Source organism: Mesoplodon densirostris, chromosome 3 (genome assembly GCF_025265405.1).
Source record: "Mesoplodon densirostris isolate mMesDen1 chromosome 3, mMesDen1 primary haplotype, whole genome shotgun sequence".
Lineage (NCBI taxonomy): Eukaryota > Metazoa > Chordata > Mammalia > Artiodactyla > Ziphiidae > Mesoplodon > Mesoplodon densirostris.
In genome coordinates, this window is record NC_082663.1 from 88,728,046 (window position 1) to 88,745,542 (window position 17,497).

The window sequence follows — 17,497 nt, forward strand, 5'->3', positions numbered from 1 at the left end:
ATTGCATTGATCGATTTATCAACCCCAGTCTCTATCAGTACACACTACATTAATTACTAAGGCTAAAAATGAATTTGATATCTAGTAGGAAATATCTGTTACACATTTTTTTTTTTTTTCTTTTTGCTGTATGCGGGCCTCTCACTGTCGTGGCCTCTCCCGTTGCGGAGCACAGGCTCCGGATGCGCAGGCCCAGCGGCCATGGCTCACGGGCCCAGCCGCTCCGCGGCATATGGGATCCTCCCAGATCGGGGCACGAACCCGTATCCCCTGCATCGGCAGGCGGACTCTCAACCACTGCGCCACCAGGGAGGCCCTGTTACACATTTTTTTCTTCAAAATTGTCTTATTTGGTTATTGTTTCCTAGAGAAATTTTAGGATCACTTTGGAAGATTCCAAAGAACAGTTTCAGTTTTGACTGGCTATCAAATTTATGGATTAATTTGGGGAAGAATGTGTATTTTTGTGGTATTTATTGGGCTTTGCATTGTATATCATTTTTTTAACATCTTTATTGCAGTATAATTGCTTTACAATGGTGTGTTAGTTTCTGCTTTTTAACAAAGTGAATCAGTGATACATATACATATGTTCCCATATCTCTTCCCTCTTGTGTTTCCCTCCCTCCCTGTATATCATTTTTGATATTCATGTCTCCTTATCTATTTTTCATTGAACTATTATTTACATATAATATTATATTAGTTTCAGGTCTATAACATAATGATGCAATATTTTTATACATTATGAAATGACCACCACAGTAAGTCTAGTTACCATCTGTCACCATATGAGTTATTATAATATTATTAACTATATTCCCTGTGCTGTACATTTCATCCCTGTGACTTATTTACCTTATAGCTGAAAGCTTATACCTCTTACTCCTCTTCACCAACTTCGTCCATTCCCCTACCGATTTGTTCTCTGTAACTATGTGTCAGTTTCTGTTTTGTTTCAGTTGTTCATTTATTTTGTTTTTTAGATTCCACATTTCAGCAAAATCATACAGTATTTGACACTCTCTGTCTGACTTATTTCACTTAGCACAATATCTCTAGATTCACCAATGTTTTCACAAACAACAAAATTTCATTCCTTTTTATGGCTGAGTAATATTCCATTGTATATGTATACTATATCTTCTTTATACATCCCTTTTATCAATGAACACTTAGGTTGCTTCTTTCCTTAACTATGGTAAATAATGCTGCAATGAGCATAGTGATGCATATATTTTTTCAAATTGTGTTTTTACTTTCTTCAGATAAATATCCAGAAGTGGAATTGCCAGGTCATATGGTAATTCTAGTTTTAGTTTTCCAAGGAAGTTCCATACTGTTTTCCATAGTGATTCCACAAATTTACATTCCCACCAGCAATGCACAAAGGATCCCTTTTCTCCACATCCTTGCCAGCACTTGTTGTTTCTTATTTTTTAGTAATAGCTCTTCTGACATGTGTGAGATGGTATCTCATTGTGGTTTTGATTTGCATTTCCCTGGTGATTAGTGATGTTGAGAATCTTTTCATATGCCTGTTGGCCAACTGTATGTCTTCTTTGGAAAAATTTCTATTCAGGTCTTCTGCCCAATTTTAATCAGGTTGTTTTTTTGATATTGAGTAGTATAAGTCTTTTATATATTTTGGATATCAACCCTTTATTGGGTATATCATATGCAAATATCTTTTCCCATTCAGTAAGTTGCTTTTTGCTTTTTTGATCATTTCCTGCATGGTGAAAAAGCTTTTTAGTTTGATGTAGTCCCACTTATTTATTTTTGCTTTTGCTGTCCTTGCCCGAGGAGACATATTCAAAAAAATATTTCTAAGATTTATGTCAAAGAGCTTGCTACCTATGTTTGCTTCTAGGAATTGTTTGGTTTCAGGTCTTACACTTAACTATTTAATCCATTTTCGGTTTATTTTTGTATATGCTGTAAGAAAATGGTCCAGTTTCATCCTTTTGCTTGTTGTTCACTTTTCCCAAAACAATTTATTGAAGAGACTTTCTTTTCCCCATTGTATAGTCTTGCCTTCTTTGACATAGATTAATTGATCATATAAGCATGGGCTTATTTCTGGATTCTCTATTCTGTTCCATTGCTCTATGTGTCTGTTTTTGTACCAGTACCATACTGTTTTGATTACTATAGCTTTGTAGTATAGTTTGAAATCAGGGAGTGTGATACCTATGGTTTTGTTTTTCTTTCTCAAGTTTACTTTTGTATTCAGGGTCTTTGTGTTTCCATGCAAATTTTAAGACTGTTTGTTCTAGTCCTGTGAAAAATGCCCTTGGTATTCTGATAGGATTTGCATTGAAGTGGCAGATTGTTTGGGGTGGTATAGACATTTTAACAATATTGATACTTGCAATCCATGAGCATGGTATATCTTTCCATTTGCTTATGTTGTCTTCAATTACTTTCATCAATGTCTTATAGTTTTTAGAGTACAGGTCTTTCACCTCCTTGGTTAAATTTATTGCTAGGTACTTTATTCTTCATGATGCAATTGTAAGCGAGATAGTTTTCTCCATTTCTCTTTCTCATAGTTTGTTGTTCATGTATGGAAATGCAACAGATTTCTGTATATTAATTTTGTATCCTGCACATTTACTGAATTCATTTATTAGTTCTAATAGTTTTTTGGTTTTGTTTTTGGAATTTTCTATGTATAGTATCATGCTATTTGCCAACAGTGACAGTCTTACATCTTCCTTTCCAATTAGGATGCCTTTTATTTCTTTTACTTGCCTGATTGCTCTGGTCAGGACTTCCAATACTATGTTGAGTAGAAGTAGCAAGAGGAGGTATCCTTTTCTTATTCTTGATCTTAGAATAAATGCTTTCAGTTTTTCAGTATTCAGTATGATGTCAGCTATAGTTTTGTCATATATGGCTTTTATTATTTTGAGGTTTTGTTCCTTTATATCCATTTTGTTTAGAGTTTTATCAAAAATTGATGTTGAATTTTGTCAAAAGATTTTTCTGCATCTATTAAGGTGATCATATGATTTTTATCCTTTGTTTTGTTAATGTGGCGCATCACATTGATTGATTTGCAGATGTTAAACCATCCTTGCATCCCTGGAATGAATCCTACTTGATAATGGCTTGTGATCTTTTTAATGTACTGTTGAATTCAATTTGCTCATATTTCATTGAAGATTTTTATATCTATATTCATTAGGGATGTTAGCCTATAATTTTCGTGTGTGTGTGAGTGTGTCTGTGTGTTCGTGTGATTTTGTTGTTAGGGTAATTGTGGCCTCATAAATTGAGTTTGAAAGTGGTCCTTTCTCTTCAAGTTTTTCAAATAATTTATGAAGGCTTGGTATTAAATCTTTGTTAAATATTTGGTAGAATTCTCCTGTGAAGCCATCTGGACCTGGAATTTGTTTGTTGAGAATTTTTAAAATTTTGTTTCAATTTCCTTACTAGTAATTTATCTATTCAGATTTTCTATTTCTTCCTGATTCAGTCATGGAAGATTTTATGTTTCTAGGAATATATCAGTTTCTTCTAGGTTGTCTAATTTATTGGCACATAATTGTCCATAGTATTCTCTTATGAGTCTTTGCATTCCTGTGGTATCAGTTGTAATTTCTCCCCTTTAATTTTGTGATTTTATTTATTTATGCTTTCTCTTTTTTCCTTAATGAGTCTGGCTAAAGGTTTGTGGATTTTGTTTATCTTTTCAAAGAACTAGCTCTTGGTTTCATTGATCTTCTTTATTTTTTTATTTTATTATTTATTTTAAGTTTCAACTTCATTTATTTCCACTCTGATCATTAATAATTCCTTCCTTTGGGCTTTGCTTGTTCTTTTTTTCCTAGTTCCCTTAAATTTAAAGTTAGGTTGTTTATTTGAGATTTTTCTTGTTTCCAAAGGTAGGCTTATGTCACCATAAATTTCCCCCTTAGAACTGCTTTTGATGTGTTCCACAGTTTGGGAACATTGTGTTTCTCTTTTCACTTGTCTCCAGTATTTTTTATTTTCCTTTTTGATTTCTTCAGTGAACCATTAGTTGTTTTGTAGCATATTGTTTAGCCTCCACATTTTTGTGTTTTCTCCAGTTTTCTTCTTGTAATTCATTTCTAGTTTCATACTGTTGTGCTCATGAAAGAAGCTTGATATGATTTCAATCTTCTTACATTTATTGAGGCTTGTTTTGTGGCCAAACAAGTGAACTATCTGGTTGAAGGTTCCATGTGTACCTGAAAAGAATGTGCATCCTGCTACTTTGGGATGAAATTTCCTTAAAGAAACTCTTAAATCAATTAGGTCTAACATGTTATTTAAGGCCAGTGTTTCTTTATTGATTTTCTGCCTAGATGATCTATCCTTTGATGTAAGTGAGGTATTATTAAAGTTCACTATTATTATTGTATTGGTGTCTGTTTCTTTATTTCTATTAATATTTGCTTTATATATTTAGATGCTCCTATATTGGGTGCATAAATATTTATAAATATTGTATCCTCTGGTTGGATTGACATCTTTGTCATAACTTAATGTTCTATGTTAGAGTCTTTCTTTTATAGTCTGTTTTGTCTGGTATAAGTATTTCTACCTCAGCTTTCTTTTTATATCCATTTGCATGATATATATACTTTTTATTCCTTCACTTTCCTTCACAATCCTTCAGTCTGTGAGTGTCTTTAGGTTTGAAATGAGTCTCTTAAAGGCAGCATATATGTTTTTTTTTAATCCATTTAACCACCTTTATCTTTCAATTGGATAGTTTAGTCCATTTACATTTAAAGTAATTATTGATAGGTATGCACTTATTGCCATTTCCTTAATTGTTTTCTGGTTGTTTTTGTAGTGCTCCTCTGTTTCTTTTTCCCTTGCTCTCTTCCCTTGTAGTTTGATTGTTATCTTCAGTGTTATGTTTATATATCTTTTCTCTTTTGTGCATTTACTATGTTTTTTCTTTGTGGTTACCATGAGGTTCACATGTAACATCCTATGTATATAACAATCTCCTTTAAGTCTATAGTGACTTAATTTTGAGCACAAACCAAAGCTTTATCCTTTAACTTCCCCCACATTTTGTATTTTGATGACATATTTATCTTTTCATTTTGTGTATTCCTTGACTAATTTTTGTATTTTTAATTAATTTTATTGTTTTTGTCTTTTACCCTTAGTACTGGCTTTATAAGTGATTTATTCACTCCATTGTTATTTCCCTTTTCTGGTGAGATTTTTACTTTAGTATGTTTTCTTATTCTTTTTTTTTTTTTTTTTTTTTTTTGCGGTATGCGGGCCTCTCACTGTTGTGGCCTCCCCCATTGCGGAGCACAGGCTCCGGACGCGCAGGCTCCGGACGCGCAGGCTCAGCGGCCATGGCTCACGGGCCCAGCCGCTCCGCGGCATATGGGATCCTCCCAGACCGGGGCACGAACCCGCATCCCCTGCATCGGCAGGCGTACTCTCAACCACTTGCGCCACCAGGGAGGCCCTGTTTTCTTATTCTTAATAAGTACCTTCTTTTAGCTTAGAGAATCCCCTTTAACTTTTCTTGTAAGGCCATATTAGTGGTGATGAACTCCTTTAGCTTTTGCTTGTCTGTAAAACTCTTAATCTCTCCTTTAATTCTGAATGATAACCTTGGGTAGAGTATTCTTAGTTGGTAGCCTTTTCCTTTTAGCATTTTGAATATGTCACATCACTCCCTTATAGCCTGTAAACTTTCTGCTGAAAAATCTGCTGATAGCCTTATGGGGTTTCTCTTATGTATAATAAGTTGTTTTTATCTTGCTGTTTTTAAAATTCTCTCCTTATCTTTAACTTTTACCACTTTAATTATAATGTGCCTTGGTGTGTTCTATTTAGGTTCGTCTTATTTGGAACTCTATGGGCTTCCTGGACCTGGTTGTCTTTTTACCTCCCAAGATTAGGGAAGTTTTCAGCTATTATTTCTTTAAATAATTTTTCTAGACCTTTTCTCTCTATTCTCCTTCCAGGACCCCTATAATGCAAATGTAATCTGCATGATGTTTTCCCAGAAGTCCCTTAAGGTATCCTTACTTCTTTTAATTCATTTCGCTGCTCTGTCTGGGCGTTTTCCATTGCTTTGTCTTCCAGCTCACTGATTTGTTATTCTGTTTCATCCATTCTGCTGTAAAAACCCTCTAGTGTATTTTGCATTTCAGTTATAACTTCTGTTTCAGACTTTTTTACATTTTCTATCTCTTTGTTGAAGTTCTTACTGTGTTCAACCATTCTTCTTCTGAGATCGGTGAGCATATTTACAATCTTTATTTTCAATTCTTTATCAGGCAGGTTGCTTTTCCGCATTTCATTAAGGTCTTTTTCTGGGAATTTCCCTTGTTCTTTGATTTAGAACATATTCCTCTGTCTCCTCATTTGCCAGTCTCTCTGTGATTGCCTATATGTGTTAGGTGAAACATCTACCTCCTCCAGTCCTGAGGGAGTGGTCTTGTTTAGGAGCTGTTCTGTGTGGCCCAGAAATGTAATCTCTGGCCACTAGAGCCAGGCACTCAATGGGTATTCCTTTTGTGGGCTGCATGTGCCCACCAGCTGTGATAGGGCTGTGGCTGCAAGGAGGGAGCTTACCCACCTGGGTTGCACAGAAAGGGGGAAGTTGCTTGCCCATTCTAGTTGTGGCTTGGTCTCTGCATGTGGTGCGTTGGACTCAGGGTGCTCATCTGTTTGATTTGCAGACCAGTCTTTGTACAGGGTGGGTGTGAATTCATGGGGACTTCAAGTATGAGGCAGCTTTTCTCATGAGGTTATATATTTTGTCTGTTATATATTTACAAAGGGATTCTCCCACACATAATATTGACCTTAAGTTTAATTTCATCCCATTATCCCCTTCAAATTTATTTAGTAATTACTCTCTTCATTTGTTATTTATTTGTAGACCATTATTATTTTTTTACTTTGTTGTTTTTTAGAACCTGAAAAAATTGTTAGCACCTTTAATCTTGCTTTATGTATCCCTCCTTCCATCCTCTTTTTCATAATCTTATCCACTGCTCTTCTATGAAGTTCTTATACATGTACATAGCTCTTAGATAATGAGGTGCCAAGACTGTCCATGGCAACCCAGCGTCATTCTCAATAGCTATTCTGAGAGGGCCTGTCTCATCCCAGCTCTGTGATGTGGGTTCCTTTACATTCTCTTCTAAGTAATAATAGAATGGATTCTCTTTCTTTCTATGTTATTTTAAATCATTTACTAAACAGGTCTAACGCTAGATAACATTTTTCATTCCTTTTTGTTCAACTATACTTACTGATATTTATAAGTCAGTGATAAAAATATTTTTATTCTCTCTTCTCATGTCTCCTCACATACTGAGTAAGCCCTATGTATTTAGTGTAGTTCACTTACTATAAATGTATTTGCCAGTGTTATATGGTCTTCTGTGGTATGCCAACCAACTAACAATTCTTATTTTGTTGAGTAAGTTTTACTTCAAGACACCTACCAGACTATGAACAAATAATCTTTCTATAAGATCATAAATGTTAGAAAGAATAATCTTTACTAAAATTTATACTCTGAATTTATGTATTCTTGAATAATTTTGTAACATAATGAAATGGTCAGTTTCAGTTTGTATCTCCAGGATCTTCTTCAAACATTTTAAAGACTGAAATAAACAGCAACTAACTTGAGAAAAGTTTGGATAATTAAATCTTAAATGTATCACATGTTGGAATTAATTTAAATCATATTTTTTCTTTTTAAATAATATTCCAACTGAAAAAAATCTCCTTCATTATAAATATCATAAAATACTATATGAGAATTTGTGAGCCTCTGTTAGGTTTATCATACCCTAAAATAATCTGTAAGTTATTCCTTTTGAATTCTGGAACATTTAAACACCAAATAAAATTAAAACAGTGATGGTTGGCTTGCAATAACTAAGTGTGTTATAATTGATTTTTCTACTTAATAGGTAAATCAGGCAACTTAGATTATTTTTATCTCTAATGTAAACACTTTTTAACTTATTATCATGTGATTCTTGCTTATCTTAGAGGTACTCTCTCTACCTTTTTGTGAAATTTCTTTATTACTCAGTTTCTTAATATGTAATTTTCCCTTCCTGAGACCTGAGAAATATTTTCAAGGAATCCACAAAAACATTATAGTCAATTTTAATAAATTGTCGAGTGGGTTCAAATTATTTCATGTAAAATCATGTTAAGAAGAAATTACTTCTGTGAAGAATTATGGTGGCTGGGTTTGGGTAGAAGGGCACATCTGAAGTTTATAATGGAAGAAGTAAAATGTACAATATCTCTGTTACTCCTTACCTCCCAAGCTCAATGGCAAAGGGCACTATCACCAACACATAAAGTAAATTTGGAGAGCAAGATGAAGGGACCAAACCAGCAATGTGTCTTTTCCTGTACCTGTTATTTGCTGTCTCTTACATGATTCCATGTTCTCCCAGACACAAACTTCCTAGTTCCTCAACCCCAGTGTGACAGGCACATTTGTTATCAGTGACCTTATTAAACATCAGTCTAGGTCAGAGATTTTTCCTCTTAAGGAAGTATAAATTCTACAGGAACACTAGATGGATATTTTTCTTTTCTACTAGAGAATGAGGAAGTGTTTTCTACTAGGGATCACAACAGAATTAATAGAAAACTATTTTTCTTTTCTTTTGAAAACAACATGAAATTCAAACCTTATAACTTAATATGATTAATTGGTCATTTTATTAGCTAATATTATAAGTTAATTGGCTAATAGAAACATTAACATTATTAATTGGTAAATAACATTTTTTGTAGTCAGCTTGGAATTCTTTTCATAGACCACCACACTAGCTCTGTGTCTAAATTCCTCCTTCTAAAGATGGAAAAGTTATACTTTCTACCCTAAGTTTCTTTTGAAAATTAAATGAGACAGTGTTTTTAAAGTGCTTAATGCAGTGTCTACAGCATCATAATCTTTCAATACATGTTAACTCATTATTTTTGTTATTATTATTTCAGGGTTGTTTTTATATAATAACCCAAGGGTATTTGGGGATTACACTATGATATGTTAGCTATTTGTTTCCTTACAGCGTATATTATTTCATATATAATAGTAGTAAATATAAACCAACTACAGGTAAAAATCAGTTACAAATAGGAAAACAAAGTAGTCATATTTCACAATTATTAATTCAGTACTAAAATAGATGACAAAATAGAGCCCAACATAGTTTCTTCATAAACATCCAGGATCCCTGGGTCAAAAGGATTCAAAATAACATTTATAGGCTATTTGGGTAGCTAACTCTAAAATCAAAACAGTATGAAGTATCCAAAATTCTCATTTCAAGCACACTTCAAGCAAGGTAGACATTGAATGAAACTAAAAGATTTATCAAATGTTCTAAAACGGATTACACATAATAACCAAGAAAGATGCTAGAAAGTGTCACTGTTAGGTTGTGTCTCTACACTGAAATTCTCCCAACAATGCCTAATCATCATTTGCTAGTTAAAGATTAGTCACCTTGGATGAAAAACATCTGTTAAACTCTGATAGTTACAACTTTCTTATGGAATTATCCTTTATCAGTGAAATATTTTGGAACATTATTGCAATGTTCAAGGTAGGAAGAATAAATTGCTCAGACTGTGGTTTTTAGACATACTAAGTCTCTAAAAGGAAGGAAAGAATATCTCAGTTTATCACTTTTTAAAGGAACTATAGTTTGTTTGAGGTCTGGATAAAAAGAAGACCTTCTGGTTAATAGCAACATTATCCCATGATCATAAAGAGGGACCTGCCATTTATTATGTTAATGTGTACCAACTGATGAAGGAATTGGATATAATGTACATCTCTCTCTAGACAAGTATAACAATAGGAAATTTGATCATGACATATCTGCAGGGAGAGCAACATGTTAGCATAGGTAAAGGGGTAATACAAGAGGTAATTTGATTTCATGAACTCCAAATGACTTTGGAGACTACACATGAAATTTTGTGAGTGGTCACAGCGAGGTTGGAAAAGCCAAAGATCAAACTCCATACCTTCTGGCTGCCAGTGTTTCTTTGTCTTTTCCTTATGCCATCAAAAGATACATTCAGTCTCAGAAAGAAAGTTCTCATTGAAGTGAAACTTAATATAATAAATAATGTAACACCACTGTTTGTAAGCTCATGTTTGTCAACTTAATTTGTCATTCTTCTATATGTAGAAAAGAGATACTCGGGCCTCCCTGGTGGCGCAGTGGTTGAGAGTCCGCCTGCCGATGCAGGGGACACGGGTTCGTGCCCCGATCCCGGAGGATCCCACATGCCGCTGAGCGGCTGGGCCCGCGAGCCATGGCCGCGGAGCCTGTGTGTCCGGAGCCTGTGCTCCGCAACGGGAGAGGCAACAGCAGTGAGAGGCCCGCGTACAGCAAAAAAAAAAAAAAAAAAAAAAAAAAAAGAGATACTCATTATCTCTTTGTTCTTTACTGAACAAATGAGAATTTCTATGAATTCTGCAAGTTGGTAAGAACAAATAATATGAAGTATAGAGATACTCCTTTAAAAAAACTAATTAAAAGGTTAAGTGAATAATAACTGGACAATTAAATCTAAAGGCAGACAAAGATGAGCCTTTTCAAAACTCTAATCATAGAAGCAAGTACTTCATTTATTTGAGAAAGATATTCATGCTAAAAGAAATAATGCATAAAATATTATTTTATGCAATCAAAATAGTCAGCAATCCCCATCTTTCTCCAGGACCAAATCTAAATTCCTTACAATGGTCTAAATTTACCTACTTCTTACAATTTCTCTAATTAAACAGCTTATTCAAAGAAAACTGTTTAATACATTATCCCTGAAAATATTCTTGAGTGTGTCCTAATTTTAGTATTTGCTCATACTTTATGTCTTTTCTCCATGCTCAGCTAAAATCTGCATTTTCTTCACAATGCAGGTCAAGACTCATTTCACCTTTAAAATTTCTCTTATCATCTCACCCCATGGAATTCTATCCCTCTTTTAATTTTCCCCAGCGTTTATTAAGATCTATATCATTAACCTGGAACCAGCCCTAGGCTGAGGACCTTGGAGAGCTTGTCTTTGGAGTCCTGACATTTAGTACTGTACTTTGTATAGACAGTTGTATAGTAATTATTTTGTAGGTAAGGATGCTGTTGATGAAATGAAATGTAATACAGTTTTATATCGAGATATACTACTTGCAGAACATTCTACAAGAAATTGTTACTTGACAAACCTAGAGAGTCCTAATGTCAACTATATATGGGTAATCTTTCTATCACTCTAAATTTTATTATAATAAGAGGGGTATGATTCTTTAGAAGATTGAGAGAGGTAATTTTAGAAAATAAATTAAAGTTAGTGTATCTACTTATAAAGCATCTAATTAGAGGTTATTATGTACTAGGTACTAGCTGGGCAAAAAATCAATGACTGCAGAATATTCAACTATCATTCTATTTTTCTTCAAATAGAAGAAAACTTTTGTCCTATACCATGTTAATAATTCTACAAATAGAAAATAAACAGATTTTTAAAAGGCATTAACCTTCTGACAATAATTTAGGCTATGTTCTTTAGTGGCTGTATCTAGCTTTAGCTCTAAAGGATTTTTTTTTTTTTTGGCCGTATGCAGGCTTCTCATGTTGTGGCCTCTCCCGTTGTGGAGCACAGGCTCCAGACGTGCAGGCTTAGCGGCCGTGGCTCACGGGCCCAGCTGCTCTGCGGCACGTGGGATCCTCCCAGACCGGGGCACGAACCCGTGTCCCCTGCATCGGCAGGCGGACTCTCAACCACTGCGCCACCAGGGAAGCCCCTCTCATTAAACTTTTTTAATGGGTCTCAAATTCTGTAACAGATTTTTGGTCAAGTTATTTCCATTAAAAAGTACTGATTTTAAAAACTAATAACTTAAAACTGCCACACACAAAACAAATGGTCCACAACACATTCTCCTTTCCTTCTGAAGGTTTTACGATGCATTGTTATCATTAACCAGTCTTTTGCTATTAAACTTAAATGGCCAGTTGAGACAAACAGTTCTGAGACCGTTCTTCCACCACTGATTAAGACTGGGGTGGCAGGTATTGGGGATAATATTCATTTAGCCTTCTGAGCTTTCTGGGCAGACTTGGTGACCTTGCCAGCTCCAGCTGCCTTCTTGTCCACTGCTTTGATGACACCCACAGCAAAGAGGCCCAGAGGAGGATAGTCAGAGAAGCTCTCAACACACATGGGTTTGCCAGGAACCATATCAATGATGGCAGCATCAGCAGATTTTAAGAATTTGGGGCCATATTCCAGCTTTTTCCCAGAACGACGATCAGTCTTCTCCTTCAGCTCAGCAAACTTCCCGGCAAAGTGAGCTGTGTGACAATCCAGCACAGGTGAATAGCCGGCACTGATTTGGCCTGGATGGTTCAAGATAATCACCTGAGCTGTGAAGCCAGCTGCTTCCATTGGTGGGTCGTTTTTGCTGTCACCAGCCACATTGCCATGACAAACAATTTTTGACAGACACGTTTTTGACATTGAAGCCCACATTGTCCCCAGGAAGGGCTTCACTCAAAGCTTCATGGTGCATTTCAACAGACTTCACTTCAGTTGTCATGTTGATTGGAGCAAAGGTGACCACCATGCCAGGTTTGAGAACACCAGTCTCCACTCAACCCACAGGGACAGTGCCAATACCACCAATTTTGTAGATGTCCTGGAGGGGCAAACGCAAGGGCTTGTCAGTTGGGTGAGTTGGTGGCAGGATGCAATCCAGAGCTTCAAGCAGTGTGGTTCCACTGGCATTGCCATCTTTATGGGTGACTTTCCATCTCTTGAACCACTGCATGTTAGCACTTGGCTCCAGCATGTTGTCACCATTCCAGCCAGAAATTGGCACAAATGCTACTGTGTCGGGGTTGTAGCCAATTTTCTTAAGGTAGGTGCTGACTTCCTTTACAATTTCCTCATATCTCTTCTGGCTGTAGGGTGGCTCGGTGGAATCCATTTTGTTAACTCCAACAATTAGCTGTTTCACACCCAGAGTGTAGGCCAGAAGGCCATGCTCACGGGCCTGCCCATTCTTGGAAATACCTGCTTCAAATTCACCAACACCAGCAGCAACAATCAGGAAAGCACAGTCAGCCTGGGATGTGCCTGTAATCATGTTTTTGATGAATTCTCTGTGTCCTGGGGCATCAATGATGGTCACATAGTACTTGCTGGTCTCGAATTTCCATAGTGAGATATCAATGGTGATACCATGCTCACGTTCAGCTTTCAGTTTGTCCAAGACCCAGGCATACTTGAAGGAGCCCTTCCCCATCTCGGCAGCCTCCTTCTCGAACTTTTCAATGGTTCTTTTGTTGATCCCACCACATTTGTAGATCAGATGGCCAGTAGTGGTGGACTTCCCCGAATCTACGTGTCCAATGACAACAATGTTGATGTGGGTCTTCTTTCCCATTTTTGCTTAGGTTTAGCAGTGGTTTTCACAACACCTGTGTCCTGCTGGCAAACCCGTTGTGAAAAAGCAAAAAAAAAAAAACTTTTTTCAGTGTTTAAATGGACACATTTTAAATGAAGTAAACTTTCTGATTATTCAGATCATAAATATAATAATAATATATTGTATAGACAAAGCGTTTGTCTTTAGTATGAACTTGTAAAGTCACTGTAGCTAGGTTTAAGCAAAGGGGGATGGTTTACAATGATTGTAAGTAACTCATAAATTCCTCAAAAGGCAAGAAAATCAGGCTTAGAAAGATATGCAGCCAGGAGTAAAACCAAGATTACCCTAGGATAACCCATATCATACCCTCCAATGCAGGGCAGTGTTTGCTACATTTAGAATCTGCCACCAATTTCTTTCTTCAGAATACATAGATATGCGTGCATGTGTGTGTTCACACATGCATAGATATATTTATATATCTATATATAATTATACATGTAGAGAGATTATCAAATTCATGTAGGTCTCCTTGCACAGTGTGAATTTGGGTTGTTCTCAATACAGCCTTTGATCTTTTCATAAAGTACTGGGTTAAGAAAACACTCTAGATATTGTTTTATATATATATATATAATCAGGGTGGATAAAAATGGGGAAGAAGCAAGTTTATTTGTGATTTGTTTACCTATTACAAGAATCACTTTTGGTGTCTTTCATCCCACCCTGCCCTGATGTATCTGGATTGCAGTTGGAAGGAGAGGGTCAGGCAGGTTTAGGTAAATAGAGCTAGTGTAGGTGTATGGGGCCTATTGAGTTCTCTTCTTTCCCTTTATTCTTCTAATTTAGACAAAAATCATTTTTCCATATGTAGAGGAATGTTGTCAAGGATTAAAAAGGAAAACAACCTGAATTAAGTATATAACGTACTGGCCATCACAAAAATTGAACCTAAAAATAGTAAGGGATACAACTAATGTCTTTAACGTTCTTGAACCATGCCTCTGTGATTACATCCTGATTTCTGGTGTTAAAAATGCATTAACTAAATTCTAATTCAACAAAATGTTTTCCTCCAATTTAAATTTCATTCTATACAGAAAAGCATTCTTGTCTTACACCCAAAAAGTGTTTATTTGTAGACATTCTCTTTTGCACTTATGCAAGTGTTAGTAATTTAAGTGATGATGTGCCTTTCTCCATTCTTATTCCTTTCTACTATTTCTTTGTCTCCAGTAATTTTTCTCCTTGTGATGTAACTCTCTCTTAAAAGAAGGACATAAGAGAGTTTACTGTGATAGCAAATTGTTTTTCATTCTTTTTGTTGTTTTATTGTTTGTTTTGCTTTTATTGTCAAAACCTGTTTATATTTACTATGTGTTTTAAGAAGAAAGATGATTGTAGCATTTTTCAGGTGAAGGTGATTAAACTGTATTTTAAACATCAAAAGAAAAAATCTACAGCTTAACAAATCCAACAGTGAATGATAAAATATCTTTAGCTTTTCTGGTGACAATATTTATATACTGACAATATTCAATTTGGACAGCCTTCTGGTACATCAAAGAGTAAGTGTGGTCTCCATTATTTCAATTACTGCACAACATATTTGTTTAAAAATGTTTTTCAAAGAGTATAGTTCTAGAAAATGAAGATGATTATTTGGATAATGAAAAACGTCTTAACAAAAGAAATTATAAAGAAAGATGCACATCTATAATTAACTTTTTGGCCTCGGTGTGATTTTCACTCTGTTAAGAAAAACAGAGAGACTATTTAGACTACAGATATAGATGAGGGAACAAACAACCTCTCTCCCAACTAAAATGCATTTTATTCGTATGGATATTGATATACTTGAGGTAAAAAGATCTGGTGAAGTCTTCTTGGTCTATCTTGGCGAACAACACTATATAGTAAATAACAAGATAAAACTGATCCCAGGATGTGTCTGACTCATGCTTCCACTGAAACATGATGGTTGTTACCCAATTGTACTATTTTATTATAGTGCCTCCCCTCCTCAAAAAAATGCAAAATACAGCAATCACAGTATGCCCTTTTGTGATTCAGGCAGGGGGAAACTTGTTTCTTTATTAATGCTTGATTTGAATATTTTGTCTGAGAGCCTCCTGAGGGCTCTCTGAGTTACAAAGTAGTCTGGCAGACCTCTGAGGTATGAGGGTGTTCTCCCTGGGGTGCTATTTTTCCATCCTCCAAACTCTAATACAGAGCAACAGGGGTTAGCCATAACTGTAGAAAACCAGTCAATTAGCCCCAGCCAAACGCAGGTTAAGGTGGTGCCATAGAGAATATAATATTTTTAGATCCACATAACCCTTTTCTCTACAATTTCAAGTGTCAAAAATATAGTATGTCTTATTTCTAAAGAAATGAAAAAATTGTATCTAAGTGATTCCATAAATGATGTCAAGTAATTGTAAACAATGGCCACATTGCATGATAAATATAAATAATAGCCAAGGGTAACACCAAAGGATGAGCTATCAGAGACCACCTACAGACTATGAGTGTAGATAAGGATCTAAATTCTAAGTCATATGGCACAAAGGGGACAAACAGATTTCCAGTGAGACACAAACCTCATACATACATATTCCTGTTTGAACATAACTGACAATGCATAATGCCCTGGTAGAATTCAGCTACTTGTTTTCATGGCATCTCTGTTCTCCTCAGCTCGCTATTAGCTCTGTGAGAGCAGAGATTTTGTCTCTTTTGTTCACTGCTGAACTCTGAGCAGCTAGAGAAGTATCTGACACAAAGTAAGGGCTCAGTAAATATTTATTAAATAAATGAACTCCAGAGAAATGGGTGTCTCCCTAAAGCTGGCTCATAGCCTGTCGCTCAGCAGAATTTCTAACTGGACCTAGTCGTCATCTGTTTTCTTCCTGTCTCTGTGCATTTTCTCAACTTGTTCTCTCTTTGTGCTATGAAATGAATGTTTGTGTCTCCCCAAATTCAATATGTTGAAGCCCTAATGTTATGGTGTTTGAGCCTTTAGGAGGTAATTAGGTCATGAGTGTAGAGGCCTCATGATGGGGTTAAGAGAGGAAAACAGTCAGCCCTTTCTGTCTCTTCACCATGTGGAATGAGAAAAGGGCAGCCTATAAATCAGAAAGAGGGCACTTACCAAGAATTTGACCATGCTGGCCCCCTGATTTCGGGCTTCCAGCCTCCAGAACTGTGAGAAATAAATGTTTGTTGTTTAAGCCACCTCGTCTATGGTATTCTGTTATAGCAGCGCAAATTGTCTAACATCCTTTGCCTATCCAAAAATCCTGCCCAGCCTTCAGCTTCTACCTTTATTATATAGAAATATCTGATTATCCCATAAATCATGAATTCCTATAGATTCATATTCAAAAATATATATTGTGACTTAATTGAGCTCTACCTTGCTCAAAAATGTTGGTGCTGTCTCCATTCTTCCACTCAACAAATATTATTGACTGACTACCATTTGGGGGGCACTATTTTAAGGAATTTGGGGTATATCAGAGAACAACAAAGAATCCTGATGTTGAACAAGGAAGAGCGACAACAAATAAGTAAATTATATAGTATGTTAGAAGGAGAAAAGAAAATTACAGCAGGGTAAAGAGATCAGAACTGCTAGAGTGAGCATCCAGAAATCTGCACTATAAATAGGGTGCAAAGTAGGTCATCAAGATTTTGAGATTGGAGAAAGACATGGAAGCTGTGTAGGAGCTAATCATATAGATATCTGGGGTGAGGGCCTTCCAGGCAAAGGGTATATTTGAAGTTGAAGAGCATCCTTGGTAAACTGAAGGAAAAACAACATGGCAAAATAGCTATAACACAGTGTCCAAAAGGAAGAGTATTAGAAGATGAAGTCAGGGAGAGAATAGGAAGCCAGATTACACAGGACTTAAAGCCCACGTTAAGGACATAATCTTTAACTTGAGTAAAGAGAGGAGCTATCCTAGGGTTTGATCTAACTTAGCTTTTAAAACTGAACCTATGAAAGGACCATGACACAAATACCTCTTATATACATAAAGCTCT

The 17,497-nt window shown here is 35.8% G+C and overlaps 1 protein-coding gene across 1 annotated transcript; it reads right to left on the reverse strand.

The window, feature by feature from the left end:
- Positions 1–11,848: 11,848 nt before the first annotated feature.
- On the reverse strand, positions 11,849–13,462 carry LOC132485321 (elongation factor 1-alpha 1-like). The gene is given in 2 exon segments (XM_060091836.1): positions 11,849–12,507; positions 12,509–13,462. Coding segments are annotated over 2 exon segments (1,359 nt in total). The 3' UTR covers positions 11,849–12,102.
- Positions 13,463–17,497: the final 4,035 nt, after the last annotated feature.